The 26,793-nt window shown below is 37.6% G+C and overlaps 1 protein-coding gene across 1 annotated transcript in view; it reads left to right on the forward strand.

The window, feature by feature from the left end:
- The window catches only part of CTNND2 (catenin delta 2), an 805,106-nt gene that overhangs the window by 344,426 nt on the left and 433,887 nt on the right, over positions 1–26,793 (forward strand). Inside the window, exons 3-4 of the mRNA XM_057710226.1 lie at positions 14,747–14,781; positions 15,699–15,815. Coding sequence (XP_057566209.1) covers positions 14,747–14,781; positions 15,699–15,815 — 152 coding nt within the window. The remainder of the gene's footprint in view (positions 1–14,746; positions 14,782–15,698; positions 15,816–26,793) is intronic.

The following is a 26,793-nucleotide window of genomic DNA, read 5'->3' on the forward strand; positions in this document are numbered from 1 at the left end:
TAAGGCAGACTCTCCTCGAGGTGGGTGACGGGGGTCCTCGTGGACCAGGCGTGCTCTGCAAAGGAGCTTGCTTGGGTTTGATCTCACAGAGGATGGGAACTACCCAAGGCTTTGCAACTAGGGATTGCCAGGATCAGATTTCTGCTTTAGAATGTTGATTTCAGTGACATGGAGGGTAATTGACTGGAGCAAGAAAACCCTGCAGGCATGAGGAGTAGGGGAGAGGCAGTTGGGTGGGGTGAATCAGGGAGAAGTAGGGGGGATTGGTTGATGTTCTGTTTGTACCCAGGACCTTCGTATACGTTATCTTTTAATTCCACAGCAGCAAGCTGAGATAGCTCATGTTTAGAGCTGGCTATAAAATGTGCAATGCCCAGTGTAAAATGAACATTTCAAGCTTGTTTTTCAAAAAACAGGAAGGGAAATGCCATTAAAAGCACTAAAAAGATACTCAGGCTGTTTTCTTTCTTCCATGGTCTCTCTCCTGACTTGTCTTCATGTTTTTTTAATTTATTACTTAATGTCATTCTGAATAGAGAAAAATTAAAATTTCAAATTATTTACATGAAACTTACCATTTACCTGTATATTTTGCAATGTCAGATTTAAATGCAAATACAGAAGCATTTAACTTGTATGCAGAATCACGGAAACCACACAATTCACATTTTTATAGTCTATACATGCATATCTATTTCGTTCTTACCAAAACAGAGGAAACACTGCACAAATCTACCTCAGCTGTTTTTGTTTCACTTCTCAATATGTGTGTGTTCTACCAAGTTCTCTTACTGAAGACTGAGGAAGGACTGGAAGCAAATAGAACTGTGGGTTGACACAACTTCCCTTTCCTTCTAGGTCGTCATTTAAGCCTGAGTAGTTGGCTAACCTAGGTGAATAATACAAGTAAGAAAGGGTGACTCTGTGATGGGCTTCCTTGATCATTCATGCTTCTTAGAACATCATTGCCTTCTTCAGGCGAAGCCAGTTCCAGTTCAGAGGGAGCATGGGGCTGTCAGCCCTCTTGCTGACTTGGTCATACATGTAACGCTCTTACATGGTACTCACACTGATTCTTGCTCAGCTTCCCCAGCGCTGCATGGGCCCAGCAGGGCTGGACTGCAGTGTTCACATATTACAAACGCTATGTGTGAATGAGGCAGCAGGGATCAGAGGACGCCACTCGTGCACGTGTTTCATCGCTCTGTTGGATTTCACTTGCAAAACACAAGTTCAGAGATAGAATTATTGAGAGTTCCAAGATGGCAGCGGTAGCGTGTTAAACCAACCTTGAGGTCCTCAGAGCATGGGGCGTTGTGTGATTGCACAGGTGTCAGACCCTGATAACATTATCTCAGTACATGGGGGGAGACTGAGGTTAGAGAGGGGATGTGATTTCGTCCATGTTCCTCTCGGGCAGGGGGAGTTTGTGATGAGTTCAAAGAAAAAAATTATTCAATGACCCTTGTTAAGGAACAGTAAGGCAGACTTTATTTGGGGGGGGGGGCTACCACAGTGGGGTTTTGTCACAGAGCAGAGATGGGCTCTACTCCAAATATAAGGAAAAATGGCAATTTATTGCTAAGGAGCAGGGTGCGGGTCAGTGGATGGAAAATCACTACGAGGAAACATCAGGAGGAAGGGAGGGATTCTGGCTGAACAGACCTAACAGGATTCTTGCTGAAGGCAGGCCAGTGATCAGACATCACCCGGGGAATGCGGGTCGAGGGTGAGGAACCTGATCAGATGTCAAGGGTGATCGCATATCAAGAATGAAAGGACTTCCCTGGTGGCGCAGTGGTTAAGAATCCTCCTGCCAATGTGAGGGACGCGAGTTCGATCTCCGGTCTGGGGAGATTTCACATGCTGCAGAGCAACTAAGCCCGCGCACCACAACTTCGGAGCCTGCGCTCTAGAGCCCGAGTGCCGCAACTACTGAGCCCATGTGCCACAACTACTGAAGCCCTCTCACGAGAGCCCGTGCTCCGCAACAAGAGAAGCCACCACAATGAGAAGCCTGTGCACCGCAGCAAAGAGTAGCCCCTGCTCAGCACAACTAGAGAATGCCCGTGCACAGCAACAAAGACCCAATGCAGCCAGAAAAAAAAAAAAAAAAGAGTGAGGGATTCTGGTTGACCTGACTTAGCAGAATCCTTGTTAGAACTGGACTTTACCAAGAGAGAAATGAGAACCCAAGATTGAGCCTAGTCGAAAAGAGCCCAGAAGAGCCAAACCAAAGTTTGGGCAAGGACAGTGTCATTGTCCCTGGGAAGAGTTGCTCCTGTCCTCTGGGAGAGAGAGAACAAAACGTGAATTTCAAGGGACATTTTCAGTGGAGAATGCATAGGTAAAGGCTAAGGATCTTAAAAATGATTTGGGGGAAGAAACGCTTTAAATATTTTAAGAGCATTAGTAGATATTTCGATTCATTACTTTTTAAATGATTTTATACGTTTGACAGGCAGTACAATTGTTTAGTGACACCTCACATCCAAATCCTCATTCTGTCTTAAAAGGAGAACTCGGGACAAATACAGCTGCCGTGTGATGGCAAAATGAGATAAGGTGGTGAGGCTGATCTAGCTTTCCACTTTCAAATATTTGATATTAAATGTTGGAAAGAAAGTAATTTTTTAATGTATGATTTTTTCCTACGACATTACATATGGAAAGAAACAGCCAGATATCATCAAGTAGACCAGTTTCCAGGAGTCAGGATGAGGGGAGGGGGTTGTGAAGGTCGATGGGCACTAGTAGCTCCCCTGGGAGTTAGCGAGAGGAGAGGCACATATCTGCCAGGTGACACCCTAACTTGGATGAACAAGCTTCCAGAGAGCCAATGAATTGTGTCGTGTGAGGTCTCTTACACTCACATAGAACACGTTAAGACTGTGCTTTGCTTTAGGACTGTAAGCCAAAATACCATTTGTAATTTTCCTGGAAAACATACAGCAGTAGAAGTGAGTATGGGGGCCTGATGAGCAAGAAGCTGAGATACAGTGGATACGTTTTCACTGAGAAGCATCTTGATGCTTCTCAGTGAAAACGTGCACAATTCCTTGCATCTGATTGGCAGTCGGCAGTATGATTGGTATATTGTGCCCCAGGGATAACGCCTTCATTTACAGAACAAAGCAGAAATGAGTCCAGAGCAGGGTCACTTGAACTCTGCCTGCTAAGGATGGAGAACAAAAAGGATAATCACAAGGGGGTACTGGTGTGTTTTTTTCTTTTTTCTTCCTCTTTACTCCACTATCCTTCCTCTTTACTCCACTATTCTCAATCTTCTTTTAATTCTAATGTAATTATTACATGAGCGTAATTAATGTATTGCATATAGAAAAATCAGTTCAGGGCAAAGAAATACAGTGACATCAAACCATACCCCACTGAATTGTTTTTAACCTTTTTATTTTGAAATGATCATAGATTCAGAGGAAGTTGCAAAATAAAATCCACAGAGAAGTGTACTATAACTTCTCCCGGGTCCCGCCAATGGCAGCACCATTCATGACTGTATGTATAATACAGTATCAAGACCAGGAAATTGACATTCGTACCATCCACAGATTCCCCCAGTTTTACATGCACTCATTAGTGTGTGTGTGTTTATTCCTGTGCAGTTTTATTACCTAAGTAGCTCCTGTAACGGCTGTCACAATAAAGATTCAAGACTGCTCCATCACCACATGGCCCCTCCTGCTACCCCTGTTATAGCCACACCCACCACCCATCCTCCCTCCCGAAGCCCTGACAACCACTACTCTGTTCTCCACTTCTATAATTTTATTTCAGGAAGATCAACTCGATGCTTGGTGATGACCTAGAGGGGTGGGATAGGGAGGATGGGTGGGAGGCTCAAGAGGGAGGGGGTATGGGGATATATGTATAAATACAGCTGATTCACTTTGGTGTACAGAGGAAACTGGCACAACAGTGTAAAGCAATTATACTCCAATAAAGATCTGAAGGAAAAAAAAAAGAATGTTATTTGTCTTTTTCCCTCAGCATAATGCCCTTGAGATCTTTCCACCTGCTGCTTGTTGCATATATCATAATTGGTTCCTTTTATTGCTACGTACGTCTCCTTGGAATGGATGTATCAGCTTGTTTAACCACTCACACGATGCAGGACATTTGGTTGTTCCTAGTTTTGGGAAATTATGAATAAAACTACTGTGAACATTTGTATACCCATTAAACGTTTGAACTGAACTGTCACATGCTTTAAAGACCACTCACCGCTGGTCATGAGGAAGTAAAGATCTATAATACGATGAGAGTTGTTCATGAATAGTACATGATTTCTGCTCTGTAAGGGCACTAAAATTCAAATTTATTTTCACAAATAATCTGTTGGTACCCAAAGTCACAAAACAGAAGATTCAGTTTTATCTTTGCTATAAAACAGGCATTGGTGATTTGCACAAATTTTCCTAAGGGGTGTTAACTTCACTTATATTAATAAAATTATATCAATTCCAGTCAAACCCAATACCTAGGGTTTGACATATCTGCAACAGACCACACACGTATGACAGAAGAGCAGGTGGAAGAAAAGCTGTGAGCACATCAGTGTGTTTTAGAGGAAAGGAAAGATGAGATGCACGCATGTGCACAAACACGTTGACACACACACATAAACACACTTTTCACCTCTTCACGCACACACAAGATCACCTGGTCACAGGAAGCTAGGGAAACGTAAACCTGACCCCTCCTTTTGCCCAGCACTGTCCCCAAGGTTAAGGTGCTCTCTTCACTGAGAGGACCCTAACAATGGGTGTATTTGTGGGAAATTGAATGCAAAAGACTGAGACTTGGAACATCTGAGAACCTTGGTAGAGGCTCCACTTCAGTCAGCAAGCACACCAATTAACCTTCTCTTGCCTAAGAAATCAGTTATGAATGATCAAACTGCAAAATACAGAGACTTTCTGTCCACCCTCAGGGTCAATGAATAAAGCATTCAGGTTACTCAAAGATCTAACTGTGAGTTAGGATGAATACAGACAGAGATGATTAATATAACAATGTGTAACATGGCAGTAAACGTTTAATGTGTAAGCCACCCAAACTATTCAATTTTTGGTGGTTTGGAAAGCATTTCGAAAAATTATAAGATCTCAGAATCATTTGATTAACAGTATCCCTGGTCATCTGCTATTGCGATTTATATATTCCAATCTATGGAGTGCCCACAGACATAGTACAGTACTTTACTGCCTAGAGTCGCTGGCATTCAGAAATTTTGCTGAAACTACTGCAACATTCTTCCGTACTAGTATAAGCATCTTAAAAAATACCTAGTCCGTGCATGAGAAGTCTCCCAAAAGACTACAGAGGGAAATATAACGTGAGAATTTCCTAGTTTATAATTCACCATTTGTTCCTTCTTCTGATATTGAATTTTACGCATAATATGTCTATTGTAGTATAACTACAATCAACTCCAAAACTATAAAAGCATTTCCAAAAGAGAAACTTGACAGTATGTCTTTCCCATGGTAAGAACTTGGCTTTATGTGATAGTACACTTAGGATGATTGGGCCTAGGGCTAATTCTTTATGGTTGCTAGAAACTGGAGTATGTATTTTCAAGGAATTAAGAGGAAACAGAATTCCTGTTTATTCCCCCTTGTTTTGCTCTAGCTGGCCAGCTCACAAACCTGACAGTGTTGTGGTCCTCAGTGATAAACGCTGGGACCGTGTGTATCCAGGCTACGGCCTGGGAGCTTTACCGCTTTGTGGTATCTCTTGCCTGGATAATTTGTCAGCCATCACGTCCAACAAAATTAGCTTCGGAATATGAGTTTCCCCTGCCTCAAACTAAAAGGAAATTAATAATAGCACTTTGGGTCTGATTCATTTTTCTTCCAAGGTTTTGAAAATAGCAAATGGTCCTCAAGGTTTTTACTATGGCAAGAACAGTAGCAGTTGTCAGGGGAGGCATCCTGTGTGGGGCTGATTGGAAAACTTTAAGGCTTAAAAAGCAAATCATCTTTTTTTGGAAATCACAGACTGCCTTTTTCCCTTCCCCAGTTTAGTGTCTAAAAAAAAAAAAAAAGACAGACTCTTTAAATTCTGCAAAGCCTGTCACACATTTGTGTAATAACATTAATTGCCTCCAACATGGGCAAGTGGGATTCTGTACGTTGACGTATCGAACTTCCAGTTCTGTGAGTTGTTCTCTCTCAGGCCTCTGTTCTTCTGCGTGTGGTAATGTTAGCTTACTTGGTTTTCAGTGGCTCCTACGTTCCCAGCACTGTTTTAACAGGGGTTTTACATACATTACGCACATAACTTTTACATGATCCTGCTCAATGTTATGTAACAACCTAAAGGGAAAAGAATTTGAAAAAGAATAGACACATGTATATGTATAACTGAATCACTTTGCTGTACAGCTGAAACTAACACAACATTGTTAATCGACTATACTCCAATATAAAATTTAAAAGTTTAAAAATTAAATTAAGTTAAATTAAAAAGTACAAGATCCCTATGGGGAAATTTCTAGTAATAGCCCCATTTTACAAATGGGGAAACTAAGGCTCAGTAAGTGATGTGCTCCAGGTCCCATGGACCTGTGTGCAGTGGTGCCTTGAACACACTTCTTCATGCAGTGGCCCTTCCTGCTCTGTGTGCTGACGGTCCCATCCCCCATGGGGATGTCAAGACGGGGGGAGCTGGCATTGTGTCTCTCTGTCTGCAAGCCCAGAGCCACGGTGAGCACTCACCTAGCGTTTGTGGTGATGTTGTTTTACCGTTTTCTCCAGGACCGGCTGTGACCAAGAGCGTAGGCACCGGTAATTTCTTTCATTCCTGGGTAATTTCTTAATGTCCCCTGTCCCCATTTCCCCACGTCTGTCCCCACGTTGACCTCCTCCCCCCTCCCCCACAGTGGGCTGCAGTGTACTCTACGGGATGGTGTAGATTAGAATAAGCCATAATCTGTAAGTCATAGAGACCCTTTTAACAGTGTATCATAAGATAGGGAACAGTCGCATACTTACTCAAGACGGGCCAGGGCCTGATCACTTGATACGTAAATCACTTGATATTATTAATTAATTTCTTTAAGCCTCTAAATGTCTCCATTTAGGCCCAGAGCGTATAAGTAACCTGCCCAAAGTGTTCTATATCGATAGGAGCAGAGCTGGAGAGAGTCTGGCCTTTGAGCCTACACACCTGGACACCACGCACACAGCCCCCTAGTTTAGGAGCTTTGTGGTCCTGTAACTACCCACTGTATCCCTGTAAACACTATTATAATAGCTGTCAACGTATGTGTTGATGAAAGTAGTTAAAGCAAATAGAAGATGTGTGACCTAAGAAAGAAAGAAACATTATAATTGCACAGCAGAGATATTATGACCTTCATTTGGGAATATTTGAAAGATGCTTATAGAGACCACAAGGCCAGAGACTGAAAGGAAATCAGTTCTGCAGAAAGTTCTGGGGGAAGCAGGGTTACTCACCAACCAAACTAATAAGGACAGGATACCAAGCCCTGACGTGCAAGGGCAACAGCAGCCTGAACAAAGCTCCACGGGCACCACATCTCACCGCTTCTTCTAAATATGTTTTATTTCTACAGGATTCGAGACTTTTGACCAAGGTCATTTTACTTTGCCACCCATGGCTATTTTTGTGATGTGGCTGCATGCAAAACCATATACCGCAAAAGACTTTATGTCAGAATACAGTTTCAGGTCTTATGAACACATAAGGCCCTTTATTCCTGTAGGCGAGAATCAAATGTCAGTTCGGAAGCAATTTACTTCACAATAGTTTCTCTGGCTTATGTTTTAGGGACATTGCTTAACTTGAAAGCCAACTAACCAAAAACTCATAGTTCCTTTCCCTCATCTCATTTTGAACGATACTGTGAGCAATAACATGCCACGCAGTGCAGGGCAGGGATTGATGCTTTGGGCATCGAAAAGTTGAAAAGGAAAATAAGAAAATGTATTTGAGCAGGTTCATAACAGACAGAGTAGCTGCAGTGATGGTTTGCTTTGTGTCTTTTCCTGACATTAAGAAAACTCTCTGAACTTTCATGTATCTATATATGTGTATATATATATACATATATATATAAACTTTCATATATACATATATATATACACACACTAGAAATGATGGAGATGAAAATCACTTGTCGAGGAACTCAAAGGTTATTCTTTTGTTTAAACTACTTCCCCCCCCCCCACCTTGTGCCCTCAGAACTTGAAAGTTATTGTTTGCTTACTTGAAATGTTCAAGCTGCGTCAAACTTGAACCACTGTAAAAGTGATACTGTCATTTTTCTCATGTGCAAAGTAGAGGGAAAAGTCATCACATTCAAAACCATTATTTTCCTCCATTATTTATACTCATAAAGTTCAGCATTGTTTTGCATCATTTGAGTTTCAAGTATGAGTAATTCCGACAATGATGAGAATGTGATGTAGAACTGAATCACAAGGATTTATGAAAGCATTTAACTAAACGTGTTTCCAAATGGAAGAATCGTGATTTCCTTGTTTCAAGTATCAAAGACGTTCTACTAGTGTTAACATTCTTCCTCATTTTTCTTAACGTAAAACGTTAGAGATAAAAGTGAAACTCCCTTTCTACCCCTCCTTAGACTTATTTCTCTCTGTTCTGCCCCAGAGGCCCACCACCATCGTGAATGTGGGTGTATCTTTTTAATCCATGTTGGTATGATCTCTCTCTCACGTGTGTGTGTGTGTGTGTGTGTGTTTATACACAGTATTATGTAGTCAATTTTGATCATTGGAGTCCTTCAGTACATGTCTTATGTGCAGTTCACATTTCTCACTCTCTATTGTGCCTTTGAGCCTGACCCATGTTGATACACTATATATCGGGCTAATTCGCTTTAGCTGCCAAATAGTGTTTATTCCATATTACGTTATATATGATATGGAATCATATTGTATTCATCCTTTGCCCTATTACTGACCACTTAGGTTGTTTCTCTTGTTTTGCTGCTGCCAACATACAGGCATGAACAGTCTTGTACAAGTCTCCTGGGAGCAGGAGCGCAGGTTTCCCTGGGGGCTCCACCTAGAAGCAGAATTGCTGAATGATTGGGTGTTTGCATATAAAACATTATCAGGTATTGACTCATAGTTCACCCAGGTGTTTCACTAATTTAGTCTCCCACATACTGTGTATGAGAGTTCCTATTTTCCCATCTCCTCTTCAACACTTAGTACAGTCTGACTTTCTGGCTGTTTTACAGCCTGTGACGTATAAAGAGGTATCTTTCCATTTTTATTCTTTCAATTCCTAATAAGATTGAGTATCTTTTAGGGTGTTTAGTGGCCATACATTATTCATTTTTCCCCTCTGCATCACCTTTACCTATATTTGTTGATCTCTCTTTTATTTGATCGTTTCATCTCTACCTCATTGATTTGTAGGAGTTATTTATAATTCTGGAAACTAACCCTTTGTAAGCCATATGCATTGAAAATATTTTCTCCCAGGATGTGGCTTGTTTTTTCAACTTGGTTTCTGGTGTTTTTGTTTATTTATTTATTTATTAATTGCATAAGAGTTCAGTTTTTGAGCCAAGTGTGTGAATAGAATATTAGTTCAGAATGTGGCCTTTAGAACCTGGAGGCCAGGGTCATAATTCTGGCTTCATTACCTGCTGGCTGTGGGATCTCCAGCAATTTCCTTCAGAACTTTTTTACCTCAGTTTCATTATCTATAAAATGGGAAAACATGACCTCTCTCAAAAGTTTTGTCATGAAGGTTAACTATAAAGCAGTTCGAATGTTGCCTGTTGTAAAGTGAGAGCTATCTATGCATTAGCTACTAGGATTTTTGCTTGTGATATATTGTTTTAAAGCTTATTTCCTAGCACTACCAGTCTATGTATATATTATGTGTATGTTTAAAAGCTAAATGTTACTTATGGTAGTCTTTGTTATAAACATATATATATGTTATAAACATATATATACTCACAGTAATTGAGTTGTGAAATTTATACAAAGTTATGCTGAAATATAGACTACTTTAAATTACATCTACATTCTTATTAACTTTAGTTCTTTAGAAACTATTTCAACAAATAGCATTTCAGTAGTGAAAGCAAACTTTTTTCCTGAAACTGAATATGTGTGAAAGTTACAATAGCCTCAAAAATGTCCTTTATATTATGTTAAATTGTATGATATAATAGGGAGAAAGTTCACCACGAGTAATTCCTAAACACCTGAAATAAGAGTATCTGGAGACATAGGCATAATTTGTGTTTATCAAATGAATAAAGAGTTTGCTTTTTAAAAAAGCATCCACCTTAGAGCAGTTTTTAAGAGAAAGAATCAAGTGCATAAAATATGCAATTGCATCAAATGCCCTAAGAGAGAGAGAGTAAAGTGTGCATTTAAAGGAAATAAAATCCAAATGCAGTTTCTCTTGGGACTTCTATTTTCTGTGATCAGTCATACTTTGAATGCATTTTAACTGTGCTAAAGGAATCAGGAAACCATTTAAGTGATTAATGCTCTTTGTCTACTCAAAAGGAGGATGCCCATGCTTTGAGAGGATAGTTTCATATTCACTGTCAATGGTATTTTTTTCAATTGTAATAAAAAATATTTCTTCTTGTTTCTGTTGCACATAAAATTGAAACACTTTTGAAAGAGACGAACAAAAACTAAATATTACGTAACAGTGTGATGTGTAGTTCTGTATATAAAATCACCCATTATTGTGGATGAGTGGATACATCTCAAACGATGCATAAAAGTGGGGGCACCACCTTATTTGTGCTAGGGTGACCCGAGGCATTTTCTTCCAGCTCTAAACTGTGGAAATGAAAGATGGAGAGGCAAGAAATGCCTTATGAACTCAAATAGTGGCACATTTCTGTATTATTCAGTGTGACATTTATTCTACCGAAACAAACAACCCTCCAACTTCAGAGTTTTAACAAAACAGTGGTTTATTTCTCACTTGTGCTGTGTCTTCTCTGGGTTGGCAGAAATCTTCCCTTTGCCTGGTTATTCAGGGACCCATCTCAACACAGGGCGTAACAAGGATGAGTCTGGAGATCACACGCTCGCCCTTCTGTGCTTGGGACAGGAGGTGGCATGTGCCCCCATCTATGTGCAGGGGGGCAGAAAAGTGTGCTCTTCAGTGTGCCTAGAAGGAGAGGAGAATGGGGCTTTGGTGAAAGAAGAAGCTTCCAGCGCCTTGGGTACTCTTATTGTTTTAAGGAGGAAGTAACAAGTGTGTTTCCCTCCATGGCTTTTGTTTGCTTGTTTGTTTTCATTGATTTGAGGATTCTTTAAATTCTGTAGTGCTTTACAATTTTCAGAAGTTTCACACACATGGTTTTATATAATCCCATAATAACCCTTTTTTTCCCTCTACCCCTATCTTGCCCTTCCTGCTTCCCTCTCCCCACTGGTAACCACTAGTTTGTTCTTTATACCTGTGAGTCTGCTTTTTTGTTGTTTTATTCACTAGTTTGTTGTATTTTTTTAGGTTCCACCTGTAAGTGATATCATACAATATTTGTCTTTTTCTGTTTGACTTATTTCATTTAGCATAATGCCACGTCCATCCATGTTGCTGCAAATGGCAAAATTTCTTTCTTTTTTATGGCTGAGTAGTATTCTGCTGTATATCACGTCACCTTTATCTGTTCATCTGTTGATGGACCTTTAGGTTGTTTCCATACCTTGGTAATTGTAAATTATGCTGCTATGAACATTGGAGTGTGTGTATCTTTTTGAATTAGTGGGGTTTTTTTTTTTTTTGATATATACCCAGGAGTGGAATTGCTGTGTCATATGTAATTCTGTTTTTAGTTTTTTGAGAAACCTCCATACTGTTTTCTACAGTGGCTGCACCAATTTACATTCCCACCAACAGTGTGCAAGGGTTCCCTTTTCTCCACATCCTTGCCAACACTTGCTATTTGTGTTCTTTTTGATGATGGCCATTCTGACAGGTGTGAGATGATATTTCATCGTGAATTTGATTTGCATTTCCCTGATGATTTTAGCAGTGTTGGGCATCTTTTCATGTGCCTGGTGGCCACCTGCTTTTCCTCTTTGGAAAAAAAAATGTCTATTCAGTTTTTCTGCCCATTTTTAATTGGGTTTGTTTCTTTGATATCAAGTTGTGTGAGCTATTTGTATATTTTGGAAATTAAGCCCCTTTTGGTCTATCATTTGCAAATACCTTTTCCCATTTGGTAGGTTGTGTTTTCATTTTGTCAATGGTTTCCTTTGCTGTTTAAAAGCTTTTAAGTTTATTAGGTCCCATTAGTTTATTTTTAGTTTTGTTTACTTTGCTTTAGCATATGGATCCAATAAAAATATATTCCTGCGATTTATGTCAAAGAGTATTTTGTCTATGTTTTCTTTTACGAGTTTTATAGTATCTGGTCTTAATCCATTTTGAGTTTATCTCTGTATATGATATTAGAGAATGTTCTAATTTCATTCTTTTACATTTTGCTGTCCAATTTTTCCAGCACCACTTATTGAAGAAACTGTCTTTTCTCCATTGTATTTTCTTGCCTCCTTTGACGTAGATTGATTGACCATAAGTGTGTGGGTTTACTTCCGGATTCTCTATTCTGTTTCACTGATCTATGTGCTTGTTTTTAACACACTGCTTTGATTACTATAGCTTTGTAGTATAGTCTGAAGTCAGGGAGCATGATTCCTCCAGCTCTGTTCTGTGAGCTTTGGAGTTGGACAGATTAGTTTAAATCTCTGCTGAGTTGCTTATGATGTGTGTGGTCAAGTTATTTAACATCAGTGAACCAGTTATTCCCCATTCACCAAAAGATGTCAGTGATTGTTGTGAATTAGCAGAGCCCTGATATCCAGTAAGAAGTTAGCAAAGGACTTAACTGGTAAATGGAATGTAGTAGCATAGAAATAGTAGTAAATCTTGAAGGATATAATGAGAACATTTTTATTGTATCAGAAAAATACTGTATTGATTTCCTTGGGCTACCATAACAAGTTACTACAACTGAGTGGCTTAAAATAAAAGAAATTTATTATCTCACACTTTGGGAGTAAAGAAGTTCAAAATCAAGGTGTGTCGACAAGACTGTGTTCCCGGGAAGGCTAAAGGGGAGGATCTTTTTGTAACTCTTCCAGATTCTGCTGGCTCCAGACATTCCTTGGCTTATAGAAGCATAACTCCAGTATTTGCCCCCAGCTTCACATGGCCTTCTCCTCTGTGTCTTTCTCCTCTAAGTATCTTTTTTAAGGACCCTTGTTATTGGACTTAGGATGATCTTATCTGAAGATCTTTAACTTAATTACATCTGTAAAAACCCTTTCCCAATAAGTGACCATTCACAATTTCTACGGATTTGGTGTGGACATATCCTTTGGGGGAAAAGGGCACCATTCAACTCACTACAATTATGAAAGCATTTTCCATCCCTATATTAAATGCCACTTACTAAGTGAACATGCTTTGTAGTTTTTTAAATATTAATTATAGGATTACATTTCTGTTTTAAGTGTTAAACTTTGCAGTTAGTTGTTACTACTATATCATGCTACATCTTTTGATGCAAGGAAAAATTGCATTGGACTGAATTTGTAATGTTATCATTTCATGTATCAACTGTCTGCAGCTCTCATCATTGTAAAACCATTTTCCACTTTGCTAAAATGGATTGGCTGAGGAGAGAGATACCCTAAAAAGTCATATTCTCTTAAGGGACTGCTCTTATATTCATGTATATCAATCATGGCTATTCTGAACACTGATTTATACCAGAATTCCCTTTTCCCCAGCAAATGTATTCAGAAGCCATCTCTAAGGTACAGATTAAAGGTCTAAAGCCTACTTGCTGTTGTGAAACTGATGAGCTATTCATAGAAGCTGCTTGATCAGAGTAAACGATCTAGTGAAATAAGTGTAGAAAATCATTCTCAAAATGATACCTGTCAGTAATTGTCATCTAGATTTCTCACAAATTATTGACATATAAAAAAAGGGTATGTTGGAATTATTTGCATATATAATGAAAGAGCTGTTCATATTTAGAAAATTTAAATTTATGCATTTTAATAAATCACTCGGAATAAATTTATGTGCCTACATAGATACAATCTGCATAGTATCTTTGTCATGTCATTTATATGAACAACCCTTTCTACCCGGGTCATTTTATAACATGTATTTTGTAAAGTGAGAATTTGGGAACTGTGTATTCAATTGGTGGTAAAGTGTTATAATTTTTATATTACTTAATTTAAAATATAAACAACTGAAAGGAACTGCTTATATGATGTGTCTAGAAAAAGGTATAGATTTTTTTTTCTTTATAATGAAAACGGAGAATGTTATTTCTTTATTAGACTACCTTTCAAAGTCTACATGAAACTCTTCAGATTTGTATTTTAAAATAACTAAAATTGAATAGAACTGCATGTATGTAGAAACTATTGTAAGGAATAAGTGTAATAGGTTGTGATTTGTAGAAATTGAGTTGTTCTTCTAAAAATTATTGAACGATGTCCATTTATAACATGCTAATACCTGTGATTCAAAAGGGGTATACATCAAATGGATTAAAGTTAAGATTGTATCAAAATGGGATCCCTTTTCTCAGTCAGAAATTAAAGGGAGTTCCATGGAGCTACCCTTACTCCCCTCATGCATCTTTGTGTCTTATAGTCTAGAGTTCTTTCGTTTCTAGCTGATTTATTATACCTATGTATCCTCTTTTTTACAGTTCAGCAGAAGAGCAGTTTCACTGGCAATCACAAGGTAAAGTACAGCTTTTTTTTTATTGAAGTGTAGTTGATTTACAGTTTGGTTTTAGTTCCTGGTATACAGCAAAGTGACTCAAATATATGTATATATTCTTTTTCATTTTCTTTTCCATTATGGTGTATTACAAGATATTCAGTATATTTCCCTGAGCTGTACAGTAAGTCCTTGTTGTTTATCTCTTTTACATATAGTAATTTGTATCTGCTAATCCCAAACTCCTAATTTATCCCTCCCCTACCACCTTTCCCCTTTGGTAACCATGAGTTTGTTTTCTGTGTTTGTGAGTCTGTTTCTGTTTTGCAAAGAAATTCATTTGCATCACATTTTAGGTTCCACATACAAGTGATATAGTATGGTATTTGTCTTTCTCTCTCTGACTTACTTCACGTAGTGTGATCATCTCTAGGTCCATCCATGTTGCTGCAAATGGCATTATTTCACTCTTTTTATGGCTGAGTAATATTCCATTGTATATATACACAACCACATCTTCTTTATCCATTCATTTGTGATGGACATTTAGATTGAAAGCAGAGCTTCTTGATGAGCATTTATACTCACTTTTACATATATCTCTATTGATTATTTTTTGCAAACTTTAGAAAGAGACATGAAAATGAATATGACAACACATGACACTAAAATTAAATGAAGTTGTTGTGGAGCTCAAGATTCCATGGGAGTTAAGTTTTCCCATTTCCCTAGCAGCCTTATGCTCTTCATGGATACACACAATTGGCTGGCCTTGGATTTAATGGTGGTTGACCAAAGGTTACAGTGTGATATCTAATGAGAATTTCATAAAGGTAGTATCTTTGGTTAGAATAGTTTTGATTATTAAATGCTAATCTTAAGCTTTAATATTGACATTACCATGTATTTGTTCATCTCTTTAAAATATTGTATTTCAGATGGTCAAAAAGATATCGAAGATGAGCTCACAACAGGTCTTGAACTGGTGGACTCCTGTATTAGATCACTGCAGGAATCAGGAATACTTGACCCACAAGACTATTCAACAAGCGAAAGTAAGTGAAATGACAATTAAAGTTGAAGACAATTAAATATAAGAGCATTATGTCATTAATACTATAATATTAATATGATTAATATCATGAGTCATATCTAATAGGACTTCAAGATGTATTTATACTTGTTTTATCTGTTTCACTCTGTCTCATCCACTTCCTTCCTGCATTACCCCACACTAATTCACATTTGATTATAAACTCTCTTAAGTCAGTAATTGACATCTAGATTTCTCACCAATTATTGACATACTGGTGATTCTCACCAGTTCTCTGATATCCTTTTTGGCATCTAGAGCAGTACATTGTATGAACTCATCATTTAGTTCTCTAATTAACACAATGTCTGCTTCAAAGTTAACTGACCATGTTTTACTCATACAGAGTATTATTGGTAGAGACCTTAAATGGTAGGGCAGTTACATAACAAAATAGAAAAAGTGATGTAACATATGCAGTACTGTTTAGTACCATTGTAGTACTATGCAATAACTCCTTACATTTCTATGTTTAGCTATCTTACCTTGCTATATTAATCTCGATAGAATATTTAAAGATTTCTTTCTTTCTACTTAATTATATATTTTTCAATCAAAGTGGCTGAGGCTTAGAAATAAAAGTTCTATGAGTTGAAATGAGCCTCATTTTAATAAATCATAAAATTCTCTTGACCTATTTTAATAAAATCCCACAAAAAGCTAAAAAATTAAATCATTAAAACATCCATTACCCTGATAATTTCTACATCAGAAATCAGTGGAGCATTTTATTCCTTAATTTAAAAAAGTAAAATTTCCTTGAATACCCATCAAGGTTTGCTATATAAAAGAAAGATATGAGTAAGATAGCCTAGTGATCTCAAAACCACTTAATTTACATATTAGTTCATTTTCTCTATGATTTTTATAATACCATGACTCTTAAGAAGACATCATCATGAATATCCAGATTTATTTTAACTATATGCATCCCCTTAATAAAACTCCTTAAGTAATGATTTGTATTATTCTTGTTCTCTGTATTTTATATTTTAAAATGTAAGATTGCTACTTCTTCTTTCTCAAAGTCTATAAATATATTTCTTTTGTGGGGTAGTTGTAGTTAGAACTGTGTTTAATTAATATCTGAGGCACGTGTACTCATTTTATTAGAGAGTAAGGAAAGCAGAGATAAAATAATGTGACTGGGAAGAATGATACTGGCTATCGTATTTTTCATAGAATAATAGAGAAATATATTTTATTATGATTTTAGGAGAGGGGATAACCTTTTATTCATAGGAACTACAGAAAAAAAGAAGGAAGAGTGAATTAAAAACCAAACAAATTAGAATAGAACTGATAAATCAAGTGTATCAATCTAGCACTACATGTAAACATACTGATTCTCTGAAAAAAATAAGAATTCAAATTTGTAGTAAGCGAAGAAAAAAGTGATGTTATGCTTAATATACACACTTATATTAATGAAATATTGAAATATTAATAAATGTTGAAATTAAAGGAGTAGACAAAGTAGTGACAGCAAATACAATGAACACAAAGAGTGAGTTTGGGAGGAAAAATGTGAGATGAAGTAGAATTTAACACAGAAGTACTAAGCAGGATCAGAAAGGAATTACAGTGAAAATATCTTAACTGACAATTATGTGGTAAAATCTGGTGAACATGTATGTACCGAACAACATAGCATCTGAATATTAAACATGATTAAAAATAAAAGTTGATGAAAAATACTGTGAACATTTCTCAGAACTAGACTGAATACTGGAAGGAAAAAGCCACAGAAGGTTGGAATAAATAATTAACGAATCAATACATTAAATGAGTTAAAAATTTTTTTTGAATAAAAAACATTTGTTATACATGTCTAAGGAAACTTTATAAAAATTGATCAGCTAATGGATTGTAAAGACAATACTAAAAATTAAAAAATGTGGAAAGGCCACATTCTTTGATAATAATTCAGTGAAATTAAAAGTAAATAATAACATGATAAGCAAACAAATAATCATATTAAAGGTAAGAAACATACTTTTAGATCTACTGAATCAAAATGGAAGCAAAAAGAAAATTGCATACTATTTGCAAAGCAAATGCAATAGCAACATTTTATAAGGTAACATAAGAGTATGGTAAAAAAAACTGCACTCAGAGGAAATCATAATTTTATTATTAAAAATAAAAGAAAATAAAGAGATGTGTATTCATTATTGGGACACCTTAAAAAGAGCTAAATAAGCCAAAAAAAGCTAAGAGGATGGAAATAATAAAAGCAATGCAGAGATTACAGTAATATTAAAAAGAGTAGAAGAAATAAATGAATACTAGAAGAGATAAATAAAATAATAGAATGGATAAATATATGAACTTTAAAAAAAACTCTAAGGCAACTAGTAATCCTCAGTTTTCTGAATTGAGACACTCTTCTACACACAGGAGAAATAGAAAGAATTTTTAATGTTCACTTTTGTATTTCTGCAGAACGTTTTCAAAGATTACCTATAAAAGATGTATCTTTATTACAGGAAATGTAAATACTCCAGTAATTTTTTTTTTGGAAATATATTTGCTAACTGCTGAATTTGGGATTTTCAGAAATATTAGTTTATGTTATTATATGCTGAATTATTTTTTTGAAGGCTCCTAGGATTTTAGTTAATTCTTCTTTTTTTGGAAGGCCCTGCTTCTTTTTGTTTGAAGACAGGAACAGAAACAGAGCAAAATAAAAAAACAAACAACTAACACAGGTGATGGAATGCCCCTCAAAAGTTTATGCCAAAGAAACTGAACCACATTGAAATGTGGAATATTGGTGTGTTCTTAGGAAACATTTATTCTTAATATTTTCAGAGTCAGTTTGAAACTGAAGGGATTGAGTAAAATTTAGGAAGTTTATTTAAAAATATTGAGTAGATAAGTATCATTTTGGGGATCAATTATTGCTAATTTTAAGTACTTAGAATAACATAAAATAAAAATCCTAATTGCTGTTTGTATTTGTATCAGGGTCCAGATGGGAAATAGAGTCTACTCAAAAAGAGTTTAACTGAAGAGAATTTAATTAAGGGACCATTTATCAATACAAAGAAGTGAACGAGATTCAGGAACAATCAATGCCTGCAGCGGTACTCAGGGAGTAGCAACAGATGGAAACTCTTGCCACGCTTAGTCCCGAAGGAAAAATCCAGGGACTAGTGCCAGCAGAGGCATGGCTCGGGGGAGCAGAGGAGTAAATGTCCTAGCCTCTCTCTCCTCCTGCCTTCTGATGTTCTCCTCATGCCTCTCACTGGCCAAGTCCAGTCGTAAACCAAGTGTCAAGGGACCCTTGTGATACAGTCTCTGTGGGAAGAAGGGCAGAGAATGAACATGGGGAGCAAGGAGAAAAATCAACACAACATTCTTCTCAATAGGAGAACAATGCGCCGCGTTTATATTTGTACAAATGTAACGCATTAATATGTAGTGGCTCTTTGACACATTTCATATAATTAGCACAAGCCCGTCAGTTTCTGCTCGTTCCTTGTTTGTGTGATGATTCAATCAATGGACTCATTAGCTAGAACAGACATGGTGTAGCTGATGCTAAATTGGACCTGGCGTCCTGCCCTTGAGAGCCAGTGTCTCAGTCCTTACCCAAAAGAGACTAAAACAACACGCAATACAGTCTAAAAGCAGCTTGAAAAATTACTGCAATGGCAACCAGTCTCAGCCCCTAAGCACATAGTATGCAATTCGTTGTGTTTAAAAGCTTTTGTTATTTTTCTTTCCAAGGTCTGATTGAAATAAAATTTAAATCTTAGTAAACCCATCTTCTTGACCCTAAGGCAAGCAATAATGGCTCTACTATACAGACTTTAGTGTCCCACAGTTATCAGTGTTTTCCAACACTTTGCATTTTTTAAAAGATGCTATTGTAAACAGTATGTAAATCATGTACACAACCTTTGCCATCCCTCCACTATTTTGTGACTGCCGGCTGTGTAATTTCAATTCTAACAAATATGTGTCGCGGAGTCACTAGGAGAATTGCTGTTGCTTTACTGGGGAAAAAAAAAGGTATTGACAGAAGCTCAGGGCCATTAGCTTCTCATATGGTATACAGCTTGACCCAACCTGCCATGGACCAAGTACCTTGTTTAATCCATGCATCCTTGGAGATACAAACTCAAAGATAAGGGTCATTATGTCTTAGCTAAAAATTAATAAAAATAGTTGTTAGTCAAAATCAAAAAGAGAATGGACAACTTGGGAAGAAGTGGCTTATATGTTTATAAAGATTGTTATAAATAGCTTATATTTTTATAGAGATTAACTTCTTATATTTTGAAATAGCAATTATTTCATTTTTTTAGCACTTGCACAAATTGAAATTCCACCATTTCCTAGAAAATCCCACATTCAGTAGGAAGGAAATCTTAGGAGCTTACATGTTCTGAATAATATGGCAAAGAAAGGAATGTTATCTTATTGAGTTCTCAAATCAAAATATATTCAAAAAATCAATAATCAATCATGTAAGTTACCATTCTGAGCAGGTAAAATCCAAATAGAATAATCATATGTAGTTTGACAGAAGTGAATATATTACTTACTCTTGATTTACAGTTCATCATCTTCATTTAATTACTGTGAACATACTTAATTCTATGTGGTGAGAAAATTGTTGAGAGATCGGGTCATTAAAATGCTATAAAATATAATCCCATATATTCTTATGTAATAATAATAAAGGTAAGAGACATCCTTGTGCAGTGAATATTTTTATAATTCCTGGCAAGCATGACAACAAAGGATTCAGAAATCATTTAAAGTAAAAGATTTTTATAGTAATTAGAATAATCAAAATCATAAATGTATACATAATGTGGCTCACAATATTGATAACCTGTTATGGTGGAAACCGGGTCCTCAGACCCGATGGGGTGGAGGGTCTCTGGATAGGCATTCAAGGTAGCCCGTCCTGCCCTTGGAGCCTTAAGACCCGGATTCAAGTCCTACTGTTCCCCTCACTCCACCAGTGGTTGAGGACTGTCACCTGGGCTCTGGAGACTCCAGGTCCTTTTCTTGACATGCATTTATTCACGTTAGTTGAGTATATCCTTGAATTGTTCATTGCTTGTGAAAATACTTCATCATCCGCCCTTTGGTCCAAGTTTTTGAAATACAAACAAGACAGACTTTTCTCCAGAAGTTTGTCATGGTTCAGGTCTGAAGTTGTCTGATGCTACATGTATCTTTTTGTTTCCTTTCCAAATTCTCTCCCAGCTGCCTCCCCTGCTACCTTTGGTGTTATAGAGCCAATGGGAAGTGGAAGGTGTGAGCAAAAGGTGAGGGAAAACACCCAGGTAGCGCACGGGCTGTAGTAACATCCTCCAGGAAGCTATTATTATTTTTCCCTCCAGATTGTATCTCCACCTCTTTTTCAGCTAATGTTCAATTTCTTTCTCTTAGATTTCCTTCTGTCACAGAGACATTTAAGAAGCATGCTATACCTTCTCCAAAGAGGTCCCCAGCTCAGAAACAGACCTAGGAACTGAAGGGATGAGCAAAGACAGGAAGTACCAAGTGCTCCGTATCCATTCCCTAATCGAGAGAAAACAATGCGAATTTCTCATTAAAAACATCATTCTCATCTGTGTTATCAGGGTCTCCTGGAATCAAGCACAGAGTTCAGAGCCTGGCGGAAAATTTTAATGAAAATATAATTGGGTTTTGAAATTGTCGAGGCACTGTAGGGTCAGATGAAAGCTGGTGGAAATGAAGAAAAGTTAAGAGGCAGAAAGCTCCCATGGAAAAGTCAGAATGAGCAGACTTTTCCCCGGAGCATTATGGAGGGAGGGAGCTCCTCGTAATACCTTTTGGAGATGTTGTATAGGATTCCTTGGGAACTTAGAGCCTTAAAACTGCCACTGATCAAACAGTAAGTCACTTCAACAGCAACTGATAAAATCAAATCTTAATATACTGGGTTTTTTATTGAATCACTATAGGCACAGGTATGTGTTACATTCTTTTTTTTAAAAGTCTGTATTAAGCCCTTATTACCAGCAGCACAGAGAGTCTCTGCCCTTGTGACATTTACATTCTAGGCAGAAAAGGCTGAAATCAAGCACTCTAAATACTGTAAGGTCAGGTAGATAATTGCTACCAGCAATGACAAAGCCAGTGAGGGGTAGAGTAGAGCTGCGTTTCTCAGAGTACTTGGGATTCCAGGGGGTCCTTGAGAACCGTTCAGGGGGCTGCAGAGGCACCTGTTTTCACAGTAATCCCATGATGGTGTCTGCCTTTCCATGCTTGTTCTCACACAATGAGAGAGAGAGAAAGAAAGAATGAGAGTCACATAGAGAACAGACTTGTGGTTGCCAAGGGGGAGGGGGGAGGGGGGAGAAGGATAGATTGGGAGTTTGGGGTTAGCAGATACAAGCTATTCTGTATAGGATGGGTAAACAACAAGGTCCTACTGTATCGCACAGGGAACTGTGTTCAATATCCTGCGATAAACCATAATGGAAAAGAATATGAAAAAGAATGTATATTGTTTGCTGTACAGCAGAAATTAATGCTACGTTGTAAATCAGTTATACTTGAATGAAATAAATAAAAGCAAAAAAAGAATGAGAGTCACACAAGATGAGCATTCAGTGAAGGCTTCCGAGAGGCTACGTGGCATGTGATAGCATCATTGCTCTGACGGCTCATGGAAAGTGTGACGCATCCTTCCCAGTTTTCATATTGTAAATAGCATTCTATGTCACTCATATGGTAAATAAAAGCTCTTTGGGGCGTGTCGGGTCTTAGTTCCCCAACCAGGGATTGAACTCGTGCCCCCTGCAGTGGAAGCACAGTCTTAACCACTGGACCGTCAGGGAAGTCCCCATACCACTTTAGTTTTGAGAGAATGATCAAAGGGCCAGGAAGTCATCCTTTGTAAGAAGATACCTGATCAGGGCCCTGAATAAATGCATGAGCAAACCATGCAGATATCTAGGGAAAAGTCTGTGATTTGTGGTAAATCAAAAACTGGTTCTTTAAGTTTGTGTAATTCCATAAATACCTCGTAATGTTTTCAGAATTTAGCTTTTAAATTTTGTTTTTTTCCTGAACTGATTTGTATTAGTTTTCTATTTCTTTTCACATTTATCGATAGTGATAAAATATGAATCTATTATCTTTAGACTGTTAGTTTATAAAGAAGTATATATAATGCTTTCCCGCATTTTGCACTACATTAATTTTCTAAATGGTAAATAAGGCAAAACTTTACAAGGAAATAGTTGGGGACTAAAGCGAGCTATAAAAATACCATTCTGTGATTATAACATCATGTAAAATCCCACGCACAATAAAATACCTGAGCTGTATGTTTTAAAGCCAAGTTATATATTTGAAGTTTATTTTTTGTGATAAATGTCATTTTGCTCATTTTCCTCCATTGTATACAGATGTAAAGAAACCGAGTTATTGTATTTAGTGTGAAAGCTTTATCCATCTTCCGTTTATTCATATACAGTAGTCAAACTTGAAAAGGCAGACCAGTTAGGTCAATAGCATTGGTTGAATCTAGATCAGTTTAAAAACTAAATGAGTACTTCTGTATTCTTGGGACCATTAAAGTTTTTATTTTCACGTAGAGCATTATGCGTTGAAAGCAGCTAACCAGATGAAACCAGTATTCTGAAAAAAGAGACTTGGAAATCAAGTTTAAGAACACATCTGCCTGTGGAATAATCACATCAGCCCTAAGCTTTCCTGCGTAAATGGGCAACTTGAGCTTTTGCCCTCAGTTGATTTTAGGGATGGTAGATGGACTGAATTACTATTTTTAGGTGAATGCCCCAGTGAAACTCCTACATATGAGCTTTTCAAGTTACTAGTGAAGGTCAGGAGAAAACAACTAGTTTATCACTACTAACTACCTCTTATTCCAAGTAGGTTTGTAAATTGGCAAGTTCATCCAGAGCCCATAAAAAAGAAACTGCTGCTATCAATGAAACTGTTTAATAGTGCAATTTAAGCAAAAGTCAGTGCTCTTACACTGTAAAGTTAACTTGTAGTTAGATATGACTCAAGTGCTTTAAGCTTGATTTAAATCAGTTTAATAATCTTACAAATAATTGACAGTTTTTCTCATTGATTTTGGAATTTGTAATAGCCCTTTTGTGTGTGTGTGTGTGTGCGCACGCGCGCGTGCGGATTGTGTGTGTGTGTGTGTGTGTGTGTGTGTGTGTGTGTGTGTGTACACACATAAATATGTCCACTATTTACTTTCATCTTAACATTTTCCCTTAAAAGATTTCCCCTTTCTATTTATTTGTTGTTGCTCTAAGAATGTATTCTCATTTAAAATAAAATAATACTTAACCTGCAAATTATTCTTAGCGTGCCACAAAGATTGGAAGGCTAAGAGTAATTGGGTGGAAATGAATGCAAATCCTCTCATAGTTATCGATTGTGTGAATCTTGTTGGTTTTATTTTTCATGGTCTATGTGAAGATAAGATTTTATGTCATTTTGAAAGACTCAACTTAGCCTAAGAGTAAATAAAGAATGTTTCTAAACTTCCTGACAAATGGAAATCTAAACAAAGCTGCCTTTGTCAGGTATTCAGTCCTGAACTTGTGTGTCTCAACTTGTGTATTCCTGATTATTCTGAATTAATAACCTAATAAAACATTCATTGAGCGCCTATTCGAGACATTGCCTAGATCTCATAGTTGTTTATTTTAGTGCATCCTTGTTAGTAACTCTTTTGATGATAAAATCATCCCTCAGAATTAAATTGATATCTTAGTTACCACTTAGAGACCTTGTCTTGTTCCTGTGGCTTCAGCTTCCACCATTGATGACTTGTATAATTACATCTCTGTCTTAAAATTTTATTAACATATAACTGAACTTTGATCTTGAAAATTATTTTAGAAAGAGAGTCAAGTCTGTTAGAGCCAGTGTTAAAATCAAGCCCAGACTCCCTTTCTAACTATGTCAACTCCCACCATCTCCAGCAACTCTGTAATTTTAAGATTAAGCCAGTTCTTCCCCAAAACATAGAGTCCCCAACACATGTCTCCTGCTAATCCTTCCCTTGGAATGACACGTGAGGGGAGTTTTTGCTTTTTCACACTCATTTAGTGAATACGTGTTGAGTTCTGGGACAGATGTTCAACTGAAGCAGACCAGAATGAGCAACTGCCGATGAATCACCTTGAAACTTGTAGAAACAGAAGGTGTGCACCTGATCCCAAGAGTTGTCCTGTCTGCTCGGTTTTCTAGAAGGACTTACCCTGCACTATGGGAATCTCACCAGCACCCCGTGCAGTGTCAGCGAGATCCTTTTAGCGATTGGCTGAAGAGTGTCCAGTCATTTGGGCCATCAGTCCCCTCCTATCTACTTAGTCCCCAAGTACCGAAGAGCTTTTTAAAAAGGATGTCTCTTAAACGTGCACTTTTTTCTTCCTTCCTACCATGGCCACTACCCCGCAGTAGTTCAGGTTTCCTCCATTACTGCAGGTTTCCTTTCTCTGCACTCCAGGAAACCCCCGGTCTCTGGTATCTCCAAGTGTCTAAGCAGAGTCCTGCTGCCTTCACATAAATGTTCAGACTCCCTGTTTTTATCCTATTACTCTCCTTTCAGAAAACCTGTTGCTGTGTCATACTGTACACACGTCTCTGTTGAAATTTCTCAATTTCGTCTGGGCAGTGTTAAGGTAGCGTGACGGGGGTAGCGTTAATTTCCCTGGGGCAATCAGGCATCAGTGCATGGAGGAGGTGACATTTAAACAGCACTTGAAGTTTGAGGATGAGTTTTGAGGTTGACAGAGAATGGAATTTCAGGCTAAGAGAGAACTTTCTCTTCATTATCTCTTGACTCTGACAGTAGGTTTTGTTTGGCTTGATTTTTCAATTTTAAGCTATTTTAATAATCTAAGCCTTGTATGTCTCCTTTGTAAAAAGCAAGCTCACAGCGTGGTGAAAGAAAACACTGATCTATGGGACTGTACTATAATAAGGTTTTCAGGACACATTCCAATCAGGGATTTATTCTCAGACCACGTGCCTCAGTAATTAGATAATTAGATTAATAATGCTAATAACTGACATTTGTGTAGCAGTTTATATTTTTCCAAGCACTTTCACATCCATTATCTCATTAGGTGCTCAAATTTGCAGAGATTAAATTTTTAGAGAACGAATGACTAAGTGTGGAAAGAACTTGCCCTCTGATGCCTGATCGCTTTCCCTGCACCAGGCACGTCATGATGGCTGCGTGGTCTCTGAGTGTGGGACACTCAGCTCTATCAGCATAAATGGGGATAATGGCACCTTTACTGGGATCTCGTGAAGATTCCAAGGGTTAATAGAGGTAAACTGCTCAGGACAGTTCCTGGAACTTAGTAAACACCCAGAAAAGGCGAGCTGGTGTTGCTGCCGCCGTCAGCAGCAGCAAGCAGCATATATGCTTTAATAAACTGGAGCCCACCAGGTCTGCTGAGTATGTATTCTGGATTTTCTTCCAACATACACCTGCTCCAGCTGGCATGATTGTGACCCAAATATTGACTCGGGAATGCCACTTTGTAGACCTCTGGCCTTTTCTTTGTTATTGCAAAGTATGTAGTTTAATTTTAGGTTTGCTGTTTTGGGGGGCTGATATTTAGCTAAAGGAGACAAGAATTAGCAATTCCAAATAAAGTCTTTTTAAACCCGTGTAAAGACAATGAGTACACTTGATCAGGATAACTCTAAAATATCTAGTTAATTTAAGGACAAACGGACTACATATTTTAGTGTGTGTTAATACAACCTATAAATGAGTCTGAATTTTTATGCAAGAAATGAACACTTCAGCCTTTCCATCTGTTGAGGGCGACTTCCGCCCCACTCCTGGCGGACAGCAGGCTTCCCCCAGCCAACACCTGGAATCTCTAAAGACAGGTTCTTTGGGGAAGCAGTACCACAATCTGAAGTGTGAAGATGTC

Source organism: Hippopotamus amphibius, chromosome 15, assembly GCF_030028045.1.
Source record: "Hippopotamus amphibius kiboko isolate mHipAmp2 chromosome 15, mHipAmp2.hap2, whole genome shotgun sequence".
NCBI lineage: Eukaryota > Metazoa > Chordata > Mammalia > Artiodactyla > Hippopotamidae > Hippopotamus > Hippopotamus amphibius.